Consider the following 22,522-nt stretch of genomic DNA (forward strand, 5'->3'; position numbering starts at 1 on the left):
TGTGTGTTTCGGGGGCGGGGGCGGGGGCGGGGACGGGGGCTCTGGCCGCCTGGCTCCGACATCAAGCACCGGGCTCCAGGTGGCCGGGATCAGCGCCCCGAGGCAGAGGCCGGAAGGCAGGCGCACTACTAGGAAGTGCTGGGTCCCCCGCGCCGCTCTGCCCTCTTGGTCCGCGGGCAGACGCCCCTGCATGATCGCCGCTCGCCCCGCGGGCGAGGCTGCGGGGGACAGCGCGGGGCTCTGGCTGGCTCGCCTTCCCGCCTGCCGTGTCCTGCTGAGCGACCCTGGTGAGTCCTGGCCCTCTTCGAGGAAAGTCTTCTTCGAAGTCACCAGAGGATGAGAATGGTGCACGCACCTTTCAGGGGTCTTGTGAGGATCAGAATAAATAAAGCGCTTAGGGTGGACTAAATAATTGGAAACAACCCGAATGCATCACTTGAATATTGATTAAGAAACTGGAGCTTATCCCTACCGCGGAAGCTCATAGTGCCGCTGTCTGTGCAATAAGGTCTCACTTATGTAAAAACACATGAAGCACCTTCTTTTTCTTTTCTTTTCTCCCCCCATGGATGGCGTTTATAGTAAAAGCACAGGAAAAGGTCTGGGACGTCACTTGTCAGACTGTTAAGTCGGGGGGTACAATTGCATTGAGGAAGGGAGAGTTTTACGGACTTCTGTATTGTTTGAATCTTCCCCCCTTTTTTATTACGATGGTTTGTATTTTTTTCTTTTCTTTTTTTCTTTTTACTTTTTTTTTTTTTGGACGGCCTCACTCTGTTGCCCAGGCTGGAGTACGGTGGTGCGATCATAGCTCATTGCAACCTCAAACTCCTGGACTCAAGAGATCTTCCCTCCTCAGCCTCCCCAGTAGCTGGGACTACAGGAGCCCCACCCGGCTTTTTTTGTTTTTTGGTACAGATGGCGTCTCACATTGTCTTCCCAACGTGATCTTGAACCCCTGGCCTCAAGCAATCATCCTGTCTCTGTCTCCCAAAATGCTGGGATTACAGGCATAAACCACCAAACCCGGCCAGTTTGTATTTGTATTGTTGAAACAAAAAATCGATTACTGAAAATTGCATAATACACTTCTCAGTAAAGAGTAACGATGTAAGGTATAAAGGTGTCATACATTTATATGTACCTTTGGATAAATGGATTTGGATGGTGTCTGTGAGGCCTTCTGTGACACCTCAGGACCAGATGTGTTTTGGAATTCAGAGGTTTTCAAATTTGAGAAAACTAATATAGTGCACATACAATATATCAAGCACATCTCCAGAGGGATCTGGGGCAACACTAAATAATGAAACACATCAGTTAAAATTTTTTAATTAGGCGGGGGCGCAGTGGCTCACGCCTGTAATCCCAGCACTTTGGGAGGCCAAGGCGGGTGGATCACAAGGTCAGGAGTTCGAGACCATCCTGGCCAACATGGTGAAACCTCGTCTCTACTAAAAATGCAAAAATTAGCTGGGCGTGGTAGCTGGTGCCTGTAGTCTCAGCTACTTGGGAGGCTGAGGCAGGAGAATCGCTTGAACCCGGGAGGCAGAGGTTGCAGTGAACCAAGATTGCACCACTGCACTCCAGCCTGGGCAACAGAGTGAGACTCTCTTAAAAAAGAAAAAAAAAAAAAGATTTTTAGTTGATGTATAATGTCCATACAGAAAAACACATCAGTGGGTATAGCTCAATGAATTTTTATAAACTGAAGATATATGTTATTAATATTTCTGCCATAATTTTGAATATTTACATTTAGTGGAATAAATTGAGATTATAAATATGCTTATATCAGGTCAGGTGGTGCTGCCAAATGATTGATACTGGGTTTTGCTTTCAAAGAGTTAAGAAATACCTGGGTTTTGTATTTCTGGCTTTGGGATGAGAGCTTGTGGGCCTGTGTTAATAGAGAGAGTCACGTGAGCAAGGCATTGCAGTAAAGCCTAGAAAAGGCTTCAGGGCCATGAAAGGATGGGACTGGATGGCTCTTCAGCCTGGGGTTTGCCCCTGTATTCCACATCCTTCCTCCTCAGTCCTGCCATTTTGCTCTTTCCCCAGGAGTACACATCCAGATGCTGGCCCAGCAACCACAGGGGATCCCTCTGGGAGACTGAAAGTACAGGTTCTGGGGCCCAGGTTGAGGCCGACCAACCCTGAGCCTCAGGCCAGGGGAATGGCAGCCCCCTTGGAGCCCCAGGACCAGACCCCTGGGGAGGGAGAAGGGCTTCTGATTGTGAAAGTGGAAGATTCCTCCTGGGAACAGGAATCTGCCCAGCATGAGGACAGCAGGGATTCCGAAGCGTGCCGCCAGCGCTTCCGGCAGTTCTGCTATGGGGATGTGCATGGGCCTCATGAGGCCTTCAGCCAGCTCTGGGAGCTCTGTTGCCGCTGGCTGCGGCCCGAGTTGCGCACCAAGGAGCAGATCCTGGAGCTGCTGGTGCTGGAGCAGTTCCTGACGGTGCTGCCAGGGGAGATCCAGGGCTGGGTGCGCAAGCAGCACCCGGGAAGTGGCGAGGAGGCCGTCGCCTTGGTGGAGGACCTACAGAAGCAGCCATTGAAAGTCTGGCCGCAGGTGAGGGGCCCTTCAATATCCAGAGTCACCTGGATGGTACCTGGTGAGTAGGTACCCTGCAGAGATAAGTCTCCCAGAGGCTCACAGGGTAGGGGAGACACAGAGCCTCCAGGAGCAGGCACACAAGCACAGCGTGCCATGGGTGCCTTTCTGAAAGATGCAGTCCAAAGTAAATGTGAGTGTGAATGTTCCAGAAAGGAAGTTTTAGCTGCATGCAGGGTCTGCTGATGTTTATTTGCATTTTGCTCTAGGCCAGGCTCTGGGGACACTAGGGTGTGCAGAGGGCCAACTCCAGAGTGGGGCTAGAAGGTGGAGCTGTCCGGGGCCCCTATTACCTTGTGGGATGTTGGATCCTTCACATTGGATGCATCTGGGGAGGTTCTAATGAGTGGCTAGGGGATGGGGTTCTGCCTTTGGCAGGAGGGTCCCCAGCTCCCCCCTTGCTAAGTGGCTGTGATTCTGGCCTTTCAGGGCTGGTTCTTGCCTTGTGAATGATCGGGGAGCGTCCTCGGGCACACAGCATTGCCTGGTATCACATTCTCTTCTGGACTTTCCTGGGGCACCATATTGGTCTCCTTCCCACACCCCAGCATCCTGAGGGTCATGTCCTGTGTCTCCTTCCCAGGGAATAAACTCTGTCTCCCCCGGTCTGGTCTCGGGCTGATGAGCATATTGTGGTTCCTGCACAGGATGTGCCCTCGGAGGAGGCGGAACCCGAGGCTGCAGGCCAGGGATCTCAGGCCAAGGGGCCTCCCCCGATGGTGGGGGCACGGAGGCGGCCATCTGTTCCCCAAGAGCAGCACAGCCATAGCGGTGAGTAAGCCTCTGTCCTTGTGGGCAGTAGGATGGCTGGGCAGGGACTTAGCTCTGTCACCGGCATTGCCCTAAGGGTCATAGGCAGGACAGCTCCCTCTGTGAAGTCTAGGGCATGTGTGAATGCGCACAGGTTGGGGAGGCCATAGGCATCGGTGTCAGGCCTGGGCTGGCCTTTCTAAGGCTCCATTCTTCTCCTTCAGCCCAGCCTCCTGCTCTTCTTAAAGAGGGGCGTACCAGAGAGACGACGGACACCTGCTTTGTCTCTGGGGTCCATGTGAGTCACCATTCCCTTTGTCTTCTTTAAGGCACTTGGCTCTGTTGAGTTTGTAAAATGGGACTTGCTGTCCCATCAGGCCTCTTTCATCTGACCCATCCTGTCCCCGCCAGTGCTGCTGGGAGGCCTGAGCAAGGGAGCCCTGAGCCGGGTCTTCTCGCCCCATTCCAGGGACCTGTGGCATTGGGAGACATTCCATTCTATTTCTCCCGGGAAGAATGGGGCACCCTGGACCCTGCTCAGCGGGATCTCTTCTGGGACATAAAGCGGGAGAACTCCCGGAACACCACCCTGGGTAAGCACCCAGGGCCTTTGGGTCCAGGCTGGCCGCCCCCCATCCTGTTGGAACTTCAGTCTTCTTTCCCACCCCATCCTTAGCTGGTTCCAAAGCAGGCTATCCCCAAGTCTTGCCAAGAGCCTGAGTAACGCCTTTCTTGGCTGACGATCAGTTTTTGTGCCTCTCCAAATGCAGCATGGGACGGCGCTGGCGCTGCCCAGCCCTGAGTGCTCATAAGGGCAGCTTCTCCTTTGAGTCTCACTGCCTAGTGCATAGAAGGATTGTCCCCGTTTTACACATAAGGGAACTGAGACTCAGGTCAATGGATGCTGAAGGGACACAGCTGGGACTTGGATCAGGCATGGTTGTGAGGCCACCTTGGGCTGCCAGGAGCAGGGGTGCTGACAGGAAACTCCAGCTGCTCACCAGCCTGGGCCCCTGCTCGTCAGAACTGCCCTTACCAGTTCCCTCTCCACGCCAGGCTCCTTCTCAGCATCATCAGGGATCATCTTGTTGAGTCCACACTCCCAGCAGGATGGGCTGCGACCTCTGCCCAGATCTGTCATGTGTTGAGTTTGGAGAACTAGAGCCTGCATGGTGAAGGGAGCCACACTAGCCAGACCAGTTTGGTTCCTCAGTTTCCGACTGTGACAGTTGGGAAAAATTTTTTCTTTCTTTTCTTTTTTTTTTTTTTTGAGATGGAGTCTTCCTCTGTCGCCAGGCTGGAATGTAGTGGTGTGATCTCAGCTCACTGAAACTTCCACCTCCCGGGTTCAAGCAATTCTCCTGCCTCAGCCTCCTGAGTAGCTGGGATTACAGGCATGAGCCACCATGCCCGGCTAATTTTTTTGTATTTTTAATAGAGACGAGTTTTCACCATGTTGGTCAGGCTGGTCTCGAACTCCTGATTTTGTGATCCGCCCACCTCGGCCTCCCAAAGTGCTGGGATTACAGGAGTGAGCCACCACGCCTAGCCCTTGAAAATTTTCAAAATTACTGTAAATCTGTTCTGCTGTGGAGCTTGGTATCTGGGGTTCAGAGTGGGACATTGGATCCCAATGTGGCCTGCAGGGCACAGATGGCTTCGGTGGCTGGCCTATGCAGGCAGGATCAGAGGCTTGCTCAGACTGCTGCTCTGCCGCATTTTTTCATCATCCCTGTTTTATTTGGGTTTTTGTTTGTTTTTGTTTTTGTTTTGTTTATTTTTAAGACAAAGTCTTGCTCTTGGAGTGCAATGGCATGATCCCGGCTCACTGCAACCTCCGCTTTCTGGGTTCAAGTGATTCTTCTGCCTCAGCCTCCTGAGTAGCTGGGATTACAGAGGCGCGCTACCACACCCTGCTAATTTTTGTATTTTTAGTAGGGACGGGGTTTCGCCATATTGGCCAGGCTGGTCTGGGACTTCTAACCTCAGGTTATCCGCCCGCCTCAGCCTCCCAAAATGTTGGGATTACAGGCTTGAGCCACTGCGCCCGGCCAATCATCCCCATTTTATAGATAAGGAAACTGAGGATTCGGCAGTGTGAGCGCAGGGCTTTCTGAACCTGGAGGCCAGGAAGGCCTGGAGGCCCTAGCCTTGTTTCTTCCTCACCTCAGCTCTGGCCCCATAACCGAGTGGGACTGAAGAGGTCGCCTCCTTCCCCTTGCAGGTTTGGGGCTCAAAGGCCAAAATAAGAAGTCCCGGCTGGAGGAGGTGGTGCCGGTGCTGCCGGGCCAGACAGGCAGCGACGTGACTGTGTCCTGGAGCCCGGAGGAGGCTGAGGCCTGGGAGAGTGAGAACCGGCCGAGGGCGGACCTGGGCCCAGTGGTGGGTGCGCGACGGGGGCGGCCACCCACTCGCCGGCGCCAGTTCCGGGACCTGGCAGCCGAGAAGCCACACAGCTGCGGGCAGTGTGGAAAGCGCTTCCGCTGGGGCTCGGACCTGGCGCGGCACCAGCGCACGCACACGGGCGAGAAGCCGCACAAGTGCCCCGAGTGCGACAAGAGCTTCCGCAGCTCCTCGGACCTGGTGCGCCACCAAGGCGTGCATACGGGCGAGAAGCCCTTCTCCTGTTCCGAGTGCGGCAAGAGCTTCAGCCGCAGCGCCTACCTGGCTGACCACCAGCGCATCCACACGGGCGAGAAGCCTTTCGGCTGCAGCGACTGCGGCAAGAGCTTCTCGCTGCGCTCCTACCTGCTGGACCATCGGCGTGTGCACACCGGTGAGCGGCCCTTCGGCTGCGGAGAGTGCGACAAGAGCTTCAAGCAGCGCGCGCACCTCATCGCGCATCAGAGCCTGCACGCCAAGATGGCCCAGCCCGTGGGGTGAGCAGCCAGCTTGGCCCGAAACTTGGGGGAGGCCCAGCCACGGCACATCCTACTTCATTCACCACTGGGACTGTCCTTCTATCTGTGGCCACCTCCTGGGCTGTCCGAGGGACCCCAGGGTACCCCACACTCGGAGCTCGCCTGCCCTGCTCGGCTCTGAGGACTTGCCCAGCACTCAAAGGGAACGGAAGCCCCCCTCCCGTCCCCTGATCTTGTCGTCTTTCCCCCTTCTGCGCCTAGCATTTCTCTTCCCCTCTAGTTTCTGGAGCCCCAACACATTCCTGACAGGGGCAGCAGGGTGGGGAGGACTCAGGTCTAGGTCCCTTCCCAGAAGCCCCCGAGCCTCATTTGACTGTGTGGCTCTTTGGCCCCCACCCTCTGGGGTGGGTCCATGAGTCAGGCCTCTGCCCTGCCAACCTGTGCCTTTCAGTGGGCATGGAGGACTGGCCTTGGCCCCCAGGGGGTTGCTGGGCTTTGGGAGGGACAGTCAGCCCACACCTGTGGGACCACGGGTCTTGGGGCGCAGGGGCTTTCTGGCCCCCACCCACTCCCGTTTCCAGGCCATGACCACTCTGCCCTGTCCTGGCCACACGGACTCGGCCTGCCTTTGCCCTCGGTCTACTTGCCCCAACATGAGGCTCTGAGAGCCACTTGCCCACCAGTCTGGTGAGGATAATGGTGGCTCCAGCAACAGGAGGCCAACCCTGGAGATCAAGAATAGGGTGCCTGGCTGCCAACTGCTCCTCCAGAGGTGCGGCTGCACCATACTTAGCACTAGCATTCTATCAGCACTAGCATCCCACTCCATTGGTACTGGTACCCCCGCTCCATTGGCATTAACGCCCCGCTCCATCGACACTGGTGCCCACTCCATTGGCACTGGCGCCCTGCTCCATCTGCATTAATGCCCCGCTCCATCGACACTGGCACCCACTCCATCCCCCGCTCCATCAGCACTGGCGCCCCGCTTCATCGGCACTAACGCCCCACTCGGCGCCCCACTCCATCAGCACTAATGCCCTGCTCCATTGGCACTGGTGCCCCACTCCATTGTCACTAAGGTCCAGCTCTATTGGCACTAACACCTCGCTCCATCGTCACTACGTCCAACTCCATCGGCACTAACGCCCTGCTCCATCGGCACTGGTGCCAGGTTCCATCGTCACTAACCTCCAGCTCCACCGGCACTGGCGCCCCACTTCATGGGCACTTTGCTGCTGCCTCCTGAGCACTGCCTTCCATGAACAGGGACAGACCAGAGGCCCTGCAAGGACTCAGCCCCGCGGGCCTCCAAAGGGCAACAGAAGAGTATTAATAAATGTGAAAACTTCCCTCCAGGGTGTTCTGTTCTTTCGGTGTCTGGAGTGTGGGGAAACCTGGAATATAAACCCTTTGCCCTGGCCTTGTGTCGTGGTGGCACATTTTGCTGCGCTGTCACCAGGGGGAGCCACATCCTTGGCGTCCAGTTTGGCTGGGCCCCAATGGGCAGCCGTGTCCCTTGGGACTCTTGTCCCCATGTGTCAGCCAGTGCCTGCCCTGCTCTGGGGGCACCATCTGTGCCCTAGCAGAACAGGGAGCTGAGCAGGACTCAGGGTCTTCAACAGGCCACTCCTCTCTCACAACTGTGAAAGGAAGAAGGGCCCGGAGACGCTGCTTGGTCAGTGGTGGGACCCTCTTGCTGCGCGTTGGGGATCCGGAACTCAAGGCTGCCCCAGACTGAGTCCCTTAGAGAAGGGGCTGACAGTGGGCCTGTCCTTCCCACCAGCCCCTGACATCCAACTTCTCCCTACCAGGAGCCCCAGGCCAGGGCCCACCACGAGCTGGTGGGTGTGTGGTCAGAACTAGTGATCACCCAGGCACGACCCCTCCTTCCACCCGTGCTGGTTCCATCTCTTTCACCTGCTGGTGGCCTCAGGGCCCCTGGCTGAGGGGAGGCGGGGACCAGTAGATACTCTGGTCCCTTGGTAACAGGTGTGCATGTGGCAGCCCTCTCTGCCCCCAGGCCTTTCTCAGCCAACCTCCCATGCACACATCATCCTGCAGTGGCTGCCATAGTTTGCCGTAAGAAGCAAGAGAGGTCTTGCTGTGGACAGGACTGATTCCAGTTGGTGATTTTTACCTCTGGGGGCCTGGTGTTGTGTGCATGCGTGTGGTGGGTGGCCAGGACAGTACAAGGACTTCTTGGTGGTGGTGGCTGGCTCCAAAGGGAGACACTCGGGCGTAACGAGATCAGATAAGCATGTAGGCCAGGAGCTAAGAATAGGATTGAGCACAGGTTCTTGGCTCAGGTAGGGGCACATCAGTGCCAGCAAAGAAGTCACCGGCAGAAGCCAGAGAATGGAGCCTGAGCTGGGAGAGCGGGGCCAGGACCCAGGGTTCCAGGGAAGGGGCAGAGTCCAGCTCAGCTCATAAGCAGAGCTGATAGCAGTCATTAGGAGAGAGGGCAAGGGTTAGGACCCAGGGCACTGAAAGCCCAGGGCCAGGAGGCGAGCTTCGTGCTTGGTGCTTGGAGGAAGCCCCGCCTGGCCCTATGGCCTTTCTGGTGGCTGGGACCCTGCGAGTGGCCACGCAGATGGCAGACACTAGAGACAGTCTGGGGAGAAAGGTAGCAGGCGGCACCACCTGGCCCAGCTGCTCCTGCCTCCTAGCTGAGCCCCAGCCCAGCCCAGCCTAGCTCTGGCCTTACCTCCCCAGGGGAAGTACGACGTCCGGGGTCCAAAGGCAGCCCTGATGCTCATCAGCCCTGGGGTGGTGGCCGCTGCAGTCACTGCCCTGGAGGACGTGTTCCAGGCCCTGGGCCTTGAGAGCTGGGAGAGGAGGCAGGTCCCAGTCCAGGTGAGCCTCTGCCTCTTACCTCCACCCTCAGGCCCAGCACCGAGCCCTTCCCCATTTTCCCCTGACCCAGATTCTCCTCCCGACCCCAAACCTCCCGGGACTCAAGCCGGTCTCACTTTTGCCCCTAGGGCTTCCTCGAGAAGCTGGCTTGGTTCCGGGAGCGGCTGGATGCCCACAGGTGCCCTGTGGGGTGTGCCTTAGTGGCCTTGGTGGCCCCCAGAGGGCAGCTGAGGCAGCCACAGCAGTTGGTCCGGGAGCTGAGTGGCTGCAGGGCCCTGCGGGGCTGCCCCAAAGTCTTCCTGCTGCTCTCGAGTGGCCCTGGGTGTGAGTGAGCTGGCTCGGGATCCAGGGGCTGGGCAGGGACCCAGGAGCAGAGCCTCGGGCCTCACTCCAGGCCAACGCGCTGCTTCTCCACTCAGCTGCCCTGGAGTCCGGAGTCTTCCTTGCTGGCCTGAGAGAGCTCTGTGGCCGCTCTCCTCACTGGTCCCTGGTGCAGCTGCTGACGGAGGTGGGGACGCTGGAGGGGGAGGCCCAGGGAAGTGGGGCTGGTTCTGCTGTGTCCCCCTGAGTCAGTTACAGTCAGATTCATTGACGTGTATCCTCCCTCCAATTCATTCTACAAACCTTTATTGTCTACAGAAGTGGTATCAGCCCCCCACCCCCAACTCGGGACCCCCGACAACCCACTCAGGATGCCCCGACACTCCAGACTCCTCCCAACTCCATGCCTTGGCCCAAGCGGTTCCCTCTGCTTGCCATGCCCTCCTGTTGTCCCAGGAGCCCTGCAGAGTCCTCTACAGGCTGCCAGCGATGCCCTTCCTTGCATCCATGCATGCACTTCAGACTGCCCCTTTCCACACCAGGCAGTGATTATCCACCCTGTTAGATCACAGGACCCTGGAGGCTGGGACTGGGGATGATTCAAGTCTGGTATCCAGGGCTGAAGGTCTCACTATGCAGTTGGGTGGCCCCTGGGCAGCCCTGGAGGTGAGGGGGCCCCAGCTGTCCTCCACAGATCGCCCAGCAGGGTAGTGCCCACCCCATGAGCCTTCCCAACAGGCCCTGCCCTACTCTAGGGAACATCCCCACCTCTATGCGCACTGATCCCAGGGCAGGGGTTAATGGTGTGGCCACTGTCCATTCGAGACCATCCATGCCCAGGTAAGTCCATAACCTTGAGCCCGAACTGGAGCCTGGGTCTTGCTTGAGGCCATCCTGCCTGTCTGTCCTTTGCCGGCCTCCTCCTCTCTGCATTCTAGCAGGTGACCCTGAAGAGACTATAGAAGCCACAAGTCTGGCTGAGTCTTTTCTCGGCCCCATCCTCAGCTCTTCCGCAAGGTGACTGAAGAGTCCACAGGGGGCACCTGCTGCCCCGTCCTTCGGAGCTCTTTGCGGGGGGCACTGTGCCTGGGAGGCGTGGAGCCCTGGAGGCCTGAGGTGAGGGGGACAGGGCAGGGGTCCAATCACATGGCCATAGTTTCCAGTGGGAAGAAGCTTAGGGAGACCCAGGCCGGGGAGGCCAGGAGTTGGAGTCCTCTCAGGCCACTTTAGATGCGTCTTAACCCTCTCTGCAGCTGGTCCCCGGTCCCAACACACAGTATGACCTGTCCAAGACCAGGGTTGCCCTCCTCCTGGCTGTGATCCAAGGCCGGCCTGGGGCCCAGCATGACGTGGAGGCCCTGGGGGGCCTATGCCAGGCCCTGGGCTTTAAGACCACCGTGAGAATGGACCCTACAGCCCAGGTGAGGGGAAACCGAGAACTTACGCTGGTGGTCTGAAGGAAGACCCCTCCCTAGGAACCTGGGGCCTCTCTCCTGGGCCTCTCTCCATCACTGGCAGGAAGTGCACCACACGTCTAGCCTCTGTCCTCCTACTGCCTGCGACGGGCCTGTCACTTCCCTGCCTCTAGAAGCCTGGTCTCCAGGGTCTCCAAGGCCTCCCTCATTGGCTGGTTCTCTGCCCGCCCCCCCCCCCCCCCCCCCCCCCGTTTAAAGCTTTAGCTCCAAGTCTTGGTTTCCCTCTTGGCTCCCAGCAGCCCACTCCACTCTCCTCACACCTCTCAACTTCTTGGTGCAGCTTCCCCACCAGGGCAGGAGGAAAACTGGCTCCAGGAAGCTGGGTCTCTATGTCACCTCTAAAGAGGCCATGCCAAGGCCTTGCAGGAGGGAGTTAGAAAAAGGCTTCTGGTTGGGCGCAGTGGCTCATGCCTGTAATCCCAACAGTTTGGGAGGCCGAGGCAGGTGGATCACTTGAGGTTAGGAGTTTGAGACCAGCCTGGCCACCATGGTGAAACCTTGTCTCTACTATAAAGACAAAATTAGTAGGGCGTGGTGCTGCACGCCTGTAGTCCCAGCTACTCAGGAGGCTGAGGCAGGAGAATCGCGTGAACCCAGGAGGCGGATATAGCAGTGAGCCGAGATCGCGCCACTGCACTCCAGCCTGGGTGACAGAGCAAGACTCCATCTCAAAAAAAAAAAAAAAAAAAAGAGGGCTTCCTCCCTGGGTCTGTGAGTGGCAGGTGGTGGGAGGCCAGGTGGGTAGGATCTGGGAAACCTTCTCAGCCTGGGAGAGGGCAGCCAGGGGCTGGAGAGGTGGTGGCTTTGGCCCAGGCCTCAACATTGTTCCCACCCAGGCTTTCCAGGAGGAGCTGGCCCAGCTCCAGAAGCAACTGGACACCTGCAGGGGCCCTGTGAGCTGTGTCCTTGTGGCCCTGATGGCCCACGGGGGACCACGGGGTCAGCTGCTGGGGGCTGACGGGCAAGAAGTACAGCCCGAGGCACTGATGCAGGAGCTGAGCTGCTGCCGGGTGCTGTGGGGCCGTCCCAAGGTCTTCCTGCTGCAGGCCTGCCGTGGGGGTGAGTGGCCTGGCCTCCTGCCCTCACTTCTCGGCCAGCCTTAGTCCCCAGGACTCACTGTCTACCTCCTCCAGTGAGCCTGGGTACCCGCCCTTCCCTGCCCCCTCTCCTGTCCTCTCCTAGAGGTCAAGTCCACGACCTTGAACCCTTAACTCTCAACACTTGTCATTCAGAGCTCTGAATGTCTCCAGTCTGGCAAGCCTGCCCTGGAGCTCTGGAGCTGGGTTCTCACCTTGACCTCACATTCACACAAGACCCCTGAGCACCCCCAGGTATCCCCGGAGTGAGACTATCTGCCTCTCCCCACCCTCTTCAGGAAACAGGGATGCTGGTGTGGGGCCCACAGCTCTCCCCTGGTACTGGAGCTGGCTGCGGGCACCTCCATCTGTTCCCTCCCATGCAGATGTCCTGCAAATCTACGCTGAGGCCCAAGGTGGGTTCTGCCTTCCTTCCAGGGCCTGGGTTTGGGCAGGGCTGGTGGTGGGGACTGTCCAGAGAGCATCTCCAGGGCTCTAAGCTGGGGTATGGCTGCCACCTGCATCCTCTGTTTGCCAAGACAATGGGAAGAAAAAAATCTTCCTTAACTGCAAGGGCCTTTGGGAAATGGGAACTTCTTCCCCTGTTGGAGCCTGAAAAGAATGCTGGAGTCGGCAAGCTCAAATAGCTTTTCTGAGGTCACAGCTGGTAAGCGGCTGGGCCGAGCTTTGAACTTCCGTTTGTCTTTCCTGCCCTGCGCTCTTTCCACCTCCCTGGGCTGCCCTTAAGCCATAGATTGGGAGCTCCTGGAGCTGATGGAGTTCCACAATGTTGGTCACTGGAATTGATTCCTCTTGCAGGCAGCTCCTGCAGGGGCGCCCCTCTAGGGAGGTCTGACCAAGCAGACATCCTGACGGTCTACTCAGCCGCCGAGGGTAAGGAGATGGGTCATTGGGAAGCCTGTGGTTACACAGGGCCCAACTTCCTGGCCTACGATCTGGAGTAGCCTTAGGGGCAGCTAGGGCTTAGGGTTGGGGCACAGAGATGCCAGCCCAGCTGTGGTCCAGCCATGTTTCCTACATGGGTTATGATGTGTAGTAACAGCAGTGATAGTGAGTGCTGTGAGGTGCCACTGTGCCAACTACTGTGTGTGCAGGTTTCCTCTAGGCTGTGAGTTCCATGAGGCCGGGGAGATCTGCCTGCCCGGAGGCACTGGTCAGTGTCTGGCACATAGTAGGTGCACAGTAAATGTGTGTTCAGTAGTGAATCTCTCCATAGGCTCACCTCTGCAAATATCTAGCAACAACTTGTTCCAGATGCAAGAAGTCCCTGCTCCCTGCCCTGTTCTCTTGCCTGATTCCTGGGTCCTGCCTGCTTGTACCCCACCTTCCACCAACAGTAGGACCCCTGGAATTGGAAGGCAGAGGGTTGGGGCCCTGGTCTGATGCTCTGGCCCTGGTCCCCTGACCTAGGCTATGTGGCCTATCGCGATGACAAGGGCTCAGATTTTATCCAGACACTGGTGGAGGTCCTCAGAGCCAACCCCGGGAGAGACCTTCTGGAGCTGCTGACTGAGGTGTGTTGGGGGGTTCCGGGGTGACAAGCGGCAAGGAGCTGGATTTGCCCTTCTCCCCAGCCCTAGTATTCTGATCACCTCCTATGAACTCCATTGGCAAAGGAGGGATCCTCTGCCCTCAATACTACAAGATAACCAAACACAGGATGCCCGACGCTGCACAGATGCCATCCATAGCAGTTCTTAGTCACACGTACTGCAGTTGGGTGGGGAGGAGGACGCTGCACGCCATGCGGGGCCACCGGGGCTTGTGCTTAGAGCAGGGTGAACCTGCAGGGCCGGGGGAAGCTGGCTTTGTAGTGACAAGAGAGTGAGATCCCCCTAGTTCTCACAGGCAGATGTGGTTGGTTGGTTGGAGTATTTCCAAGGCCTGTCAGGGGGCTGAAGTCCATTAGGCTGAGGACCAGGTGGGGTGCAGCTGGTCTGCTGAGAGGGGACCTACCGGGTGGGAGCCTGTCCTGCTGGGTGGGGACATGTCCGGCCAGAGCAGAGGAATTCACCCTTAGTCCTCTGGAGCTCTGTGAGCCTCCCGGCAGCCCTTGAAATTTTAGGCCTTGCAATGCACCAGGCCAGGAGCTCTCCCTTGGGGCAGGGTGAGCCCCGGAGGGCTGTAGCCCCAGGCACAGGCTGGGTGTGGTCCTCAGGTCAACAGGCGGGTGTGTGAGCAGGACGTGCTGGGCCCCGACTGCAATGAACTCCGAAAGGCCTGCCTGGAGATCCGCAGCTCGCTCCGGCGCCGGCTCTGCCTCCAGCCCTGAGGGCGCCGCGGCCACCCGGGGACTGCTGAGACGGTGGCAGGACTCCAGCGCCATTCTTGCCTCCATCCACCCCCCAACCCCCGGTTTCCTCATCCGAGAGCGAAGCGTGGCAGCGTGGGGGTGGCCGTGCAATAAATATCTGCTGCAAACAGTGCCTGTTCTCAAAGACGTGTGAAATAAGTGAGATAATGTGTGTAAAGCGCCTGGCACTGCGTATGGACGCAATAGCGTCCGTGAGAACTGAGCTGGAGCCTGTGCCCAGGTTCCGGGACTCGGGAACCCAACATGGGCTGGACTGGGCTGGGCTGGGTTGGCAGTTCGGTTATGGGAGCATCCAGGGGGAGAGGGGTCCCAGGAAGAGGACGCATATCCCTCTCCCAGCCATGTCCCTGTGCATGCGCGCCCCACCTCCACCCCGCGCTGGGCCATAGAAACGCAGGAGACACGGCCTCCGCTTTCCAGGCGGCCAGAATAAAGTCTGGGGCCAAAAGCCTTTGAAACACACCTTTGCAGGTTCACCGGTGATGGAGCAAGCACAGGGGCTGGGGAAGCAGCTTGCAGCCCCTGACCCAAAGCGGCGGGAGGCACATGGAGGAAAGAGCTCCCAAACGGCGTCTCGGAGGGGCCTGCTGCGGGGAGGGTGGGGTCGGGCGGGCTCGCCAGGGCTCGAACTGACAGCTCTGGGCCCACGGCAGCAGCTTCCGCCCAGCAGCCTCAGCGGCTGGGCACGGTGTCCGAGCTCGCAGTCTCGCCCACCGCGAGGCCCGGAAGGACGGGCCTCCCCTCGCTCTAAGCATGCGTATTAAAGCCACAGCATAGGCTGTAGAAAGCTTTATGAGAAAAGCTGTGAAAATTGTAGCCGCGGGGCCGCGTGGCCTAATGGATAAGGCGTCTGATTCCGGATCAGAAGATTGAGGGTTCGAGTCCCTTCGTGGTCGTTGCAACGTTTACCTTTTCTTCTCCTGTCACTGCACCGTGGGCGACAAGTACCCTCGAACTGAGTGAGCCGGTCAGTCGCCTCGTACCGCCCAAGGAACACTCGCACCTCGCCCTGCTCCTGCAGTCGCGCAACTAAGGACCTAGGGCCAGAATAGCAGAGAGGGCGACCCAGAGAGCTCCGGGAGGGCCCTGGGGGACTGCGGAGCTTGAAGCCAGAGAACGCGAGTCCTGGGAGCTGGTAGGGGACTGACTTCACAAATTAAAGCTCAAGTGATGGAAACCGTGACAGACGCGGGGCTGGGATTGCTTGCGGTGAGGAGTTGCCCCATGGGGTCAAAGGACATGTGCAGTGTTTTGTTTTGTTTCGTTTTGGAGACGGAGTTGCGCTCTCGTTGCCCAGGCTGGAGTGCAATGGCGTGATCTCCGCTCACTGAAACCTTCGCCTTCCGGGTTCAAGCTATTCTCCTGCCTCAGCCTTCCGAATAGCTGGGATCACAGGCATGCGCCATCACGCCCGGCTAATTTTTGTATTTTTAGTAGAGAGGGGAGGGGGTTTCTCCATGTTGGCCAGGCTGGTCTCGAACTCCTCAGGTGATCCGCCCGCCTCGGTCTCCCAAAGTGCTGGGATTACAGGCGTGAGCCATCGCATCCGGCGACATGCGTAGTTTAATTGATTATTGTAATGAAAAACTTTGTATCCTCTATCAACTGATCATGGGGTAGCAAAGTAAAAAAGAAAACAATCATAAATACCGGTGATGAACCAGGCGCGGTGGCTCAACGCCTCTAATCCCAGCTTTTTGGGAGACCGACGCGCAGATCATGAGGTCATGAGTTCGAGACCAGCCTGACTCACAAGATAAAACTCCGTCTCTACTAAAAATACAAAAATTAGTGGGACGTGGTGGCGCGCTCCTGCAGTCCCAGCTACTCAGGAGGCTGAGTCAAGAGAATCGCTTGAACCCGGGAGGCCGGAGGTTGCAGAGAGCCAAGATCTCGCCACTGCACTCTAGCCTGGGTGACAGGGCGAGACTCCGTCTTAAAATAGAAAATTAATAAAATAAACATATCAATTTCAAAGAGTATCGCCAGGATTGAGTTAATATTTCACCCAGAAAAAAAAATGTTTACGAGTGGAACCCAAGTTTAGTCCGAGTGCAGAGCAGCGCCGCGTTGGGGTATCCTTCCACGGGGTGAAGGCTGCGGAGAGTCACAGCTGCAGGCATGCCCTCCGGTCGGCAGACGCTAGTGACTTGGGGTCGTGCAGGGTGTCGCTTTCTCCTTTAATTTATTTTGAATTTTCAGTGGTTTACGAAGGTATTTGTTTTTGGTAGAGACGGGGCGGCGTTCACTATGTTGCCCAGGCTGGTCTCGAACTCCTGGACTGAAGCGTTTACTAGGTATTAAGGGAAAAGAACTTCATTAAAATATAGATTTTTTGAAAAGGAAAATAACACACATGTTGGGGCAGGAAAGTAAACACCCAACGTTGCGATCCTGAGATTAACACCGAGCCAGCTGGGGATGTAGAGGGCAGACTTTGGAGGGTCATTATTAAGAGGCTTCCGACCACTGGGCGGCACCGTTGGTGTAACGGACAATGCAGGGGAGGAGGACGCAGACCGACGCTTCCGCAAGCGGCGGGCTCGGGATGAGGAGCGGGTTGCAGAGCAGACATCGCGTGCCCCTTCCCATACACTCCATCCATCTCAAATGCATCTTTCACTACTAATTACCCCTAGACTTGGGTTCTCTGCTGAATGGAGACTAGGGCTCGTGAGGGAGTTGATCCAGGCAACTCTCGCACCCTAAGCGAAGATCATACCCCTAGACCAAAGAGCCGAGCCAAAAATCTGACGTTCGGTGTCTTTCAGGTCCCTCTGCACGTGCGCGGTCTCTTTCGGGCACCGAGGATGCTCAGGAGGGGACGAGATCTGAACCAGAGCTTGGATTCCCGTGGAGGGGCGGGAGAAAGGCCAGGATAGGACAGGCAGACTGTGTGGGAACCATCGCGGAGTGACTGAGAGACTGGTCTCAGACAAGCGCCAGGTTGTCACCGTGCGCCCCGGTGGCCTAATGGATAAGGCATTGGCCTCCTAAGCCAGGGATTGTGGGTTCGAGTCCCACCCGGGGTAAGAAAGGGATGAATTTTAGGTTCTTCAACGGGGAATAGAACTGGAATTTCGTTATACTCCGGTGGAGTCGCGGAGTTCCGGGAGTCTTCCCAGACAGGCTGTAAATCAGAAACCCGTACCTGTTTTCAAATAAGACCAGCAATTTCAGGTTACAGGAAAAAGAAGATGGACGTTTTATAGGATTTTAAGTTCCATTCATTTAACTTGGTAGAGAGGAGTGATTGTTTCTTTTTCCAGGTTTGTTAATTCTATAATGGTTACATATATTTTTTAAATCCTTATTTTTTAATAAACACACAATGACTCACAGATCAAATTACAGGACAACTGGTTTGTTTTAAAAATCATAAAACTGAGGCCAGGCGCGGTGGCTCACGCTTGTAATCCCAGCCTGTAATCTCCGTTTCAAAAAAAATGATAAACTGGATGGAGGTATAGATGAAACTACTTATCCATGAGTAGATAATGGGGGACATGAGGGGACATTGCACTATTTCCTCTCTTTTAATACATGTTTGAAATAGTCCATGGTATTCTTTTTTTAAATCCATGCAATATATGACGCCATCTTCAAGGTAAAAATTTCCCGAACTACAGGACATGGTGTAAAGAATAATCACAAGCTGCCCCGATGGGGACCACTGCTAGAATTTCGTCATAAATATGTATAAAAACATGGTTGGCTTTTGCCTTTAAAACCTGTAATTGGGCCGGGCGCCGTGGTTCACGCCTGTAATCTCAGCTAATCCCAGCTCCTCAGGAGACTGAGGCAGGAGAATCACTTGAACCCGGGAGGTGGAGGTTGCAGTGAGCGGAGATCGCGCCACTGCACTCCAGCCTGGGTGACAGAGTGAGACTCCGTCTCAAATAAATAAATAAAACCCATAATTGGGACTCTTCCGTTTTTCCAGCTCTGGCCTGGCTTCTCCCACTTCCCCACACATCCTGGACCCCATCATCCCCACCTCAATGGCGTTACCTTCCTCACCTCAATGGCATTACCTTCCACCATCATAGGCCACCTGCAGAGAAAGGCCACCACAGAGCTACTTAAGGAAGCTGAGGCTTACGTGATGGATTTTTTCGGGAGGCCTTGTGAAAGGGAGTGTCCTGGCCTGGTTCGGTAGCTCACGCCTGTCATCCCAGCACTTTGTGAAGCCGAGGCGGGCGGATCGCGCGGTCAGGAATTCGAGAGCAGCCTGGCCAATATGGTGAAACCCCGTCTCTACTAAAAATACAAAAATTAGCGGGGTGTCGTGGCGCTTGCCTGTAGTCCCAGCTACTTGGGAGGCTGAGGCAGAAGAATCGCTTGAACCTGGGAGGCAGAGGTTGCAGTGAGCTGAGATCATGCCACTGCACTCTAGTCTGGGCGACAGAGTGAGACTCCAGCTCAAAAAAAAAAAAAAAAAAAAGAAAAAAAAAAAGAAAAAGGAAAGGGAGTGTCCTCTGGTCTTCTCAGTGGTGTGCGCATCATGCATGATAGATGCACTCCAACATTGCTTGGTGTCTTTAGGTTTCTTTCTCTACAGTTTGCCGGAGACGTTCTACCAGCCCAGTCTCATTAAACATAGGCCACCACTGAGGTCAATTTTCAGCCAACCAACCAACAAACCTGGTAGGGCCAGGGTCAGCTGCGTGAGATAATATATTGATAATATATTAACTATAGGCTCTTTGGAATGTGCACCCAGATGGATAAATTCACCAGATACAAAATCACATCCCATTCTCCTTATGATGGCTTAAAGTAGCAAAACTTGTTTTGTATCTGTTTTGTTTTGTTATGTATGCTGTTTTCTTGAAGGTCAGCCTTTGTCATTCAAGATTCTCAATTTTGAGTCCAATCTGATGTCACCACTTCTTCCTAATCAATACTGTATCTTTCACACCAAAGATTTCCTAAGGCTGTGAATTCAATTTACATTGCCATTCTGCAACAAGCCTAGTTAAATGACATGTTTGATTTTTAGCAATATCAGCCTTGTGGCTTTAAGGTTATTGTATGGTTACCATAAATTGTCCCTGGGTCTCTGAACATGACTTAGTCTAGAAGTTTAGACACCTGATCTTGTCATTTTCTTTCTGTAAGCTAACCAGTTCCTTCAGAAGACTTCTTTCCATGCCATGAACTAATGAAAGTCCATGTGGTCGCCTGTGCTGCAACAATCAGGCACAGCAGCCACTGGTCCCCCAGGGCACTTGCTTCAGTCTGTAACTCCTCATAATCAACCAGGTCACACGTTGCCTGATCATGATGCCCTTGTATACTGTGAATTTCAGCATCTCACGTCCATTGGTAAGGACCTCAACACTGCATTCAAGCCAAAATTTGTTACCAAACCAGCGTCCAGGTAGCAGTCAGAAAACCGTCAGCTATGTTTTCTTGTTTGTTTGTTTTGTTTTTGTTTTTGTTTTTGTTTTGAGACGGGGTCTCTCTCAGTCACCCAGGCTGGAGTGCAGTGGTGTGATCACAGCTCACTGCAGCCTCGACCTCCCAGGTTCGAGTGATCCTCCCCAATCAGCCTTCTGAGTAGCTGGGACTGCAGGCACATGCTGCTCATTTTTTGTAGAGACGGGGTCTTGCTATGTTGCCCAGGCTGATCTCAAACTCCTGGGCTCAAGCAATCCTCCCACCTTGGCCTCCCAAAGTGCTGTTCTTATAGGCATGAGCCACCACACCTCTCATTAGCTATTTTCACAGAATATTTAATATGACAGTTATTAGATACGTACAAATAATTGTTTTGGTTTTTGGAGACAGGGTCTCACTGTGTTGCCCAGGCTGCAGTGGCACAATCATGGGTCACTGCACCCACAAATTCCTGGGCTCAAGTGGTGTTCCTGCCTTGACCTCCCTAAATGCTGGGATTACAGGCCTGAGCCATGGTACCTAGCCTAGAACCAGATTATAAGGGTGAGATTCTAAATTTGACTCCCCCGATGACTGGCTGGCTGGCTGGCAATGAGGACCACATCCCTGATGGAAAGTGAGAGTCCCTGGTGTGCTGTAGTGTGCAATTATGAGAATTTTTGCCAGGGTTACACTGGGGTGAAGTAGAAGGGGAATTCCTCTTAAGGCAAATATTATGCAGAGAGGGTCCCAAATGCTCTGTGTACTGAATATGGAACGTGTATGTAAATGTCATATATATGTAATTTTAATTTCTTTTTTCTTTTTTTCTTTTTTGAGATGGAGTCTTGCTCTGTCACCCAGGTTGGAGTGCAGTGCCACGATCTCGGATCACTGCAACCTCTGCCTTCCGGGTTCACGCCATTCTTCTGCCTCAGCCTCCCTAGTAGCTGGAACTACAGGTGCCAACCACCACGCCTGGTTAATTTTTTTCTATTTTTTAGTAGAGACGGGGTTTCACCGTGTTAGCCAGGCTGCTCTCTAACTCCTGACCTCGTGATCCGCCCGCCTTGGCCTCCCAAAGTGCTGGGATTACAGGCGTGAGCCACTGCGCCTGGCCAATTTCTTTTTATTATTATTATTTTGAGACGGAGTCTTACTGTGTTGTCCAGGCTGGAGTGCACAGGCGCGATCTCAGTTTACTGTAACCTCTAACTCCCGGGTTCAAGCGATTCTCCTGCCTCAGTCTCTGGAGTAGCTGGGACTATAGGTGCACTACCAAACCTGGAGAAAATTTGTATTTTTTTTAAGGGCTGGAATCTCACCATGTTGCCTAGGCTGGTCTCTCAAACTCCTGGGGTCAAAGTGAGGGGATTACAGGCATGGACCACGACGCTCGGCCCATTTTTTATGAACCAGAACTAAGGGGATCCCTATATATCCTGAGGCCAGTTGGTTGGTGGAGCGTTTTGTGTTTGCCTGCCCAACAAATCCCGACATGGGAGGTATACGGAGTCACTTCCAACCTTTTCTTACTTACTTTACTTTCTTCCAAGTTTAATCGTCCGACAAAACCTCCCACCCAACGTGCGGCTCCACGACCCAGGATCTCTTGAGTCTCATGCTCAGGGAGGTAACAAGAGAAGCCGCTTCCCACACGTCCTTTGGAGCTCTCCAGAACTTCCCAGTTACACGGAGTCACTTCACTTACTTTATTATTTCAAGTTGCAAGACTCATGGGTCCAACAAAACCTCACGCCCAACGTGGGGCTCGACCCCACGACCCTGAGATTAAGAGTCTCATGCTCTACCGACTGAGCTAGCCGGGCGGTTACAAGAAAAGCAGCTTCCCACACTGCTATTGGAGCTCTCCAGAACGTCCCTATTCTATATAAAGTTGGTGGGGATGACTCCAGGATCCGAGACACGCTACATCCTGAGCGAGGACTAGAGCCCTAAGCTCCGCCCGGACCGAGGACGCCGCCAGGCCCGTGTGGTCTGCCGTCCCTCGTGGGTGTGTGTCCTGTCGGCTGACCCTCGTGGGGGTGTATCCTGTCTGCCGACCCTCGTGGGCTTGTGTCCCCTCTGCCGACCCTCGTGGGCGTGTGTCCCATCTGCCCTTCCTCGCGGTGTGTGTCCCCTGTCTGCTGTCCCTCGTGGGTGTGTGTCCCCTGTCTGCTGTCCCTCGTGGGTGTGTGCGGCCCCTGCAGCTCCTGGGAGCGGGAACGTCGGGGACAAGGGCTGAAGGGACGGACACTGGAGATGGCCGGGGGGAAACTCGGCGTGACTCTCTCTCAGGGTTGTGAGTGGTTCCGGGGTCAAATCACGGAGGTCCCCTCATTTTCAAACCCTCGCCCCTGTTTAGGGCAGGCAGAGTGGCCTCACCACAGGGACAAGCCCGGGAGACCCTTTCTCCCCCTCAGGCTCGCAGTAAAATGCTGGGTCACTTGCCAGTGGAAAAGGCAAGAAAAGTTTGTAGCGTTCGTAGAGCCGCCCGTTTGGGAGAAATGAACTCTGATCCCAGCTCCGGTCCCTGTATGGGAGGTCCCAGGGCTGTGAGGGTCGCCTGGGCAGAGCTCAGGCCAAGAAGGGGCTCGGCTGAGAACAGAAGCCAGGGGTCTGTGCCGGAGACGGGATCCCTTCCTAGGATGCCCGGGCTGGCCTGCTGGGAGGCGGCGTGGTCTCCTCCTCAGGGTTCTGCACTCGGGTTTCACGTTGGTTGAAATTTCTGGGCTGGGGCTCAGCACGCGAGACCCCTGCCTCACGCGGGCCACACAGACCACCTCCCCGCGGGCTGCAGCCCCTGGTCACCGGCCCTCCTCTCGGTGCTGGGGCCGCCTGGAGCCGCT

The 22,522-nt window shown here is 55.6% G+C and overlaps 1 protein-coding gene, 2 long non-coding RNA genes and 3 other non-coding genes across 7 annotated transcripts; 4 read left to right on the forward strand and 2 right to left on the reverse strand.

Moving 5' to 3' along the window:
• Nucleotides 1-137: 137 nt before the first annotated feature.
• On the forward strand, nt 138-7,581 carry ZNF213 (zinc finger protein 213). 2 transcript variants are annotated; one of them, XM_007983525.3, is made up of 6 exons: nt 138-287; nt 2,062-2,575; nt 3,265-3,388; nt 3,592-3,665; nt 3,837-3,960; nt 5,592-7,581. In XM_007983525.3, exons 2-6 carry the CDS (start codon nt 2,177-2,179, stop codon nt 6,248-6,250), a joined length of 1,380 nt encoding a protein of 459 aa, XP_007981716.1. In that variant the 5' UTR covers nt 138-287; nt 2,062-2,176; the 3' UTR covers nt 6,251-7,581. The 2 variants fall into 2 exon arrangements, with proteins under 2 accessions (XP_007981716.1, XP_072871199.1); XM_073015098.1 differs by lacking the exons at nt 138-287; nt 3,592-3,665; nt 3,837-3,960 and having other exon boundaries at nt 2,071-2,575.
• On the reverse strand, nt 7,228-15,051 carry LOC140711650 (uncharacterized). The gene is made up of 2 exons (XR_012092902.1): nt 14,755-15,051; nt 7,228-9,056 (listed from the first exon to the last, which is right to left on the reverse strand). It is a non-coding gene; the product is annotated as an uncharacterized lncRNA (long non-coding RNA).
• LOC140711649 (uncharacterized) lies at nt 12,793-14,318 on the forward strand. The gene is made up of 3 exons (XR_012092901.1): nt 12,793-12,850; nt 13,388-13,491; nt 14,136-14,318. It is a non-coding gene; the product is annotated as an uncharacterized lncRNA (long non-coding RNA).
• A 63-nt stretch (nt 15,052-15,114) lies between the features above and the next one.
• On the forward strand, nt 15,115-15,187 carry TRNAR-CCG (transfer RNA arginine (anticodon CCG)). The gene has a single exon. It is a non-coding gene; the product is annotated as a tRNA-Arg (tRNA).
• Nucleotides 15,188-17,250: 2,063 nt separating this feature from the next.
• Nucleotides 17,251-17,323, forward strand: TRNAR-CCU (transfer RNA arginine (anticodon CCU)). Its single transcript has one exon. It is a non-coding gene; the product is annotated as a tRNA-Arg (tRNA).
• Nucleotides 17,324-21,429: 4,106 nt separating this feature from the next.
• On the reverse strand, nt 21,430-21,502 carry TRNAK-CUU (transfer RNA lysine (anticodon CUU)). The gene has a single exon. It is a non-coding gene; the product is annotated as a tRNA-Lys (tRNA).
• Nucleotides 21,503-22,522: the final 1,020 nt, after the last annotated feature.

The sequence above is a fragment of the Chlorocebus sabaeus genome, chromosome 5 (genome assembly GCF_047675955.1).
Source record: "Chlorocebus sabaeus isolate Y175 chromosome 5, mChlSab1.0.hap1, whole genome shotgun sequence".
Classification (NCBI taxonomy): domain Eukaryota; kingdom Metazoa; phylum Chordata; class Mammalia; order Primates; family Cercopithecidae; genus Chlorocebus; species Chlorocebus sabaeus.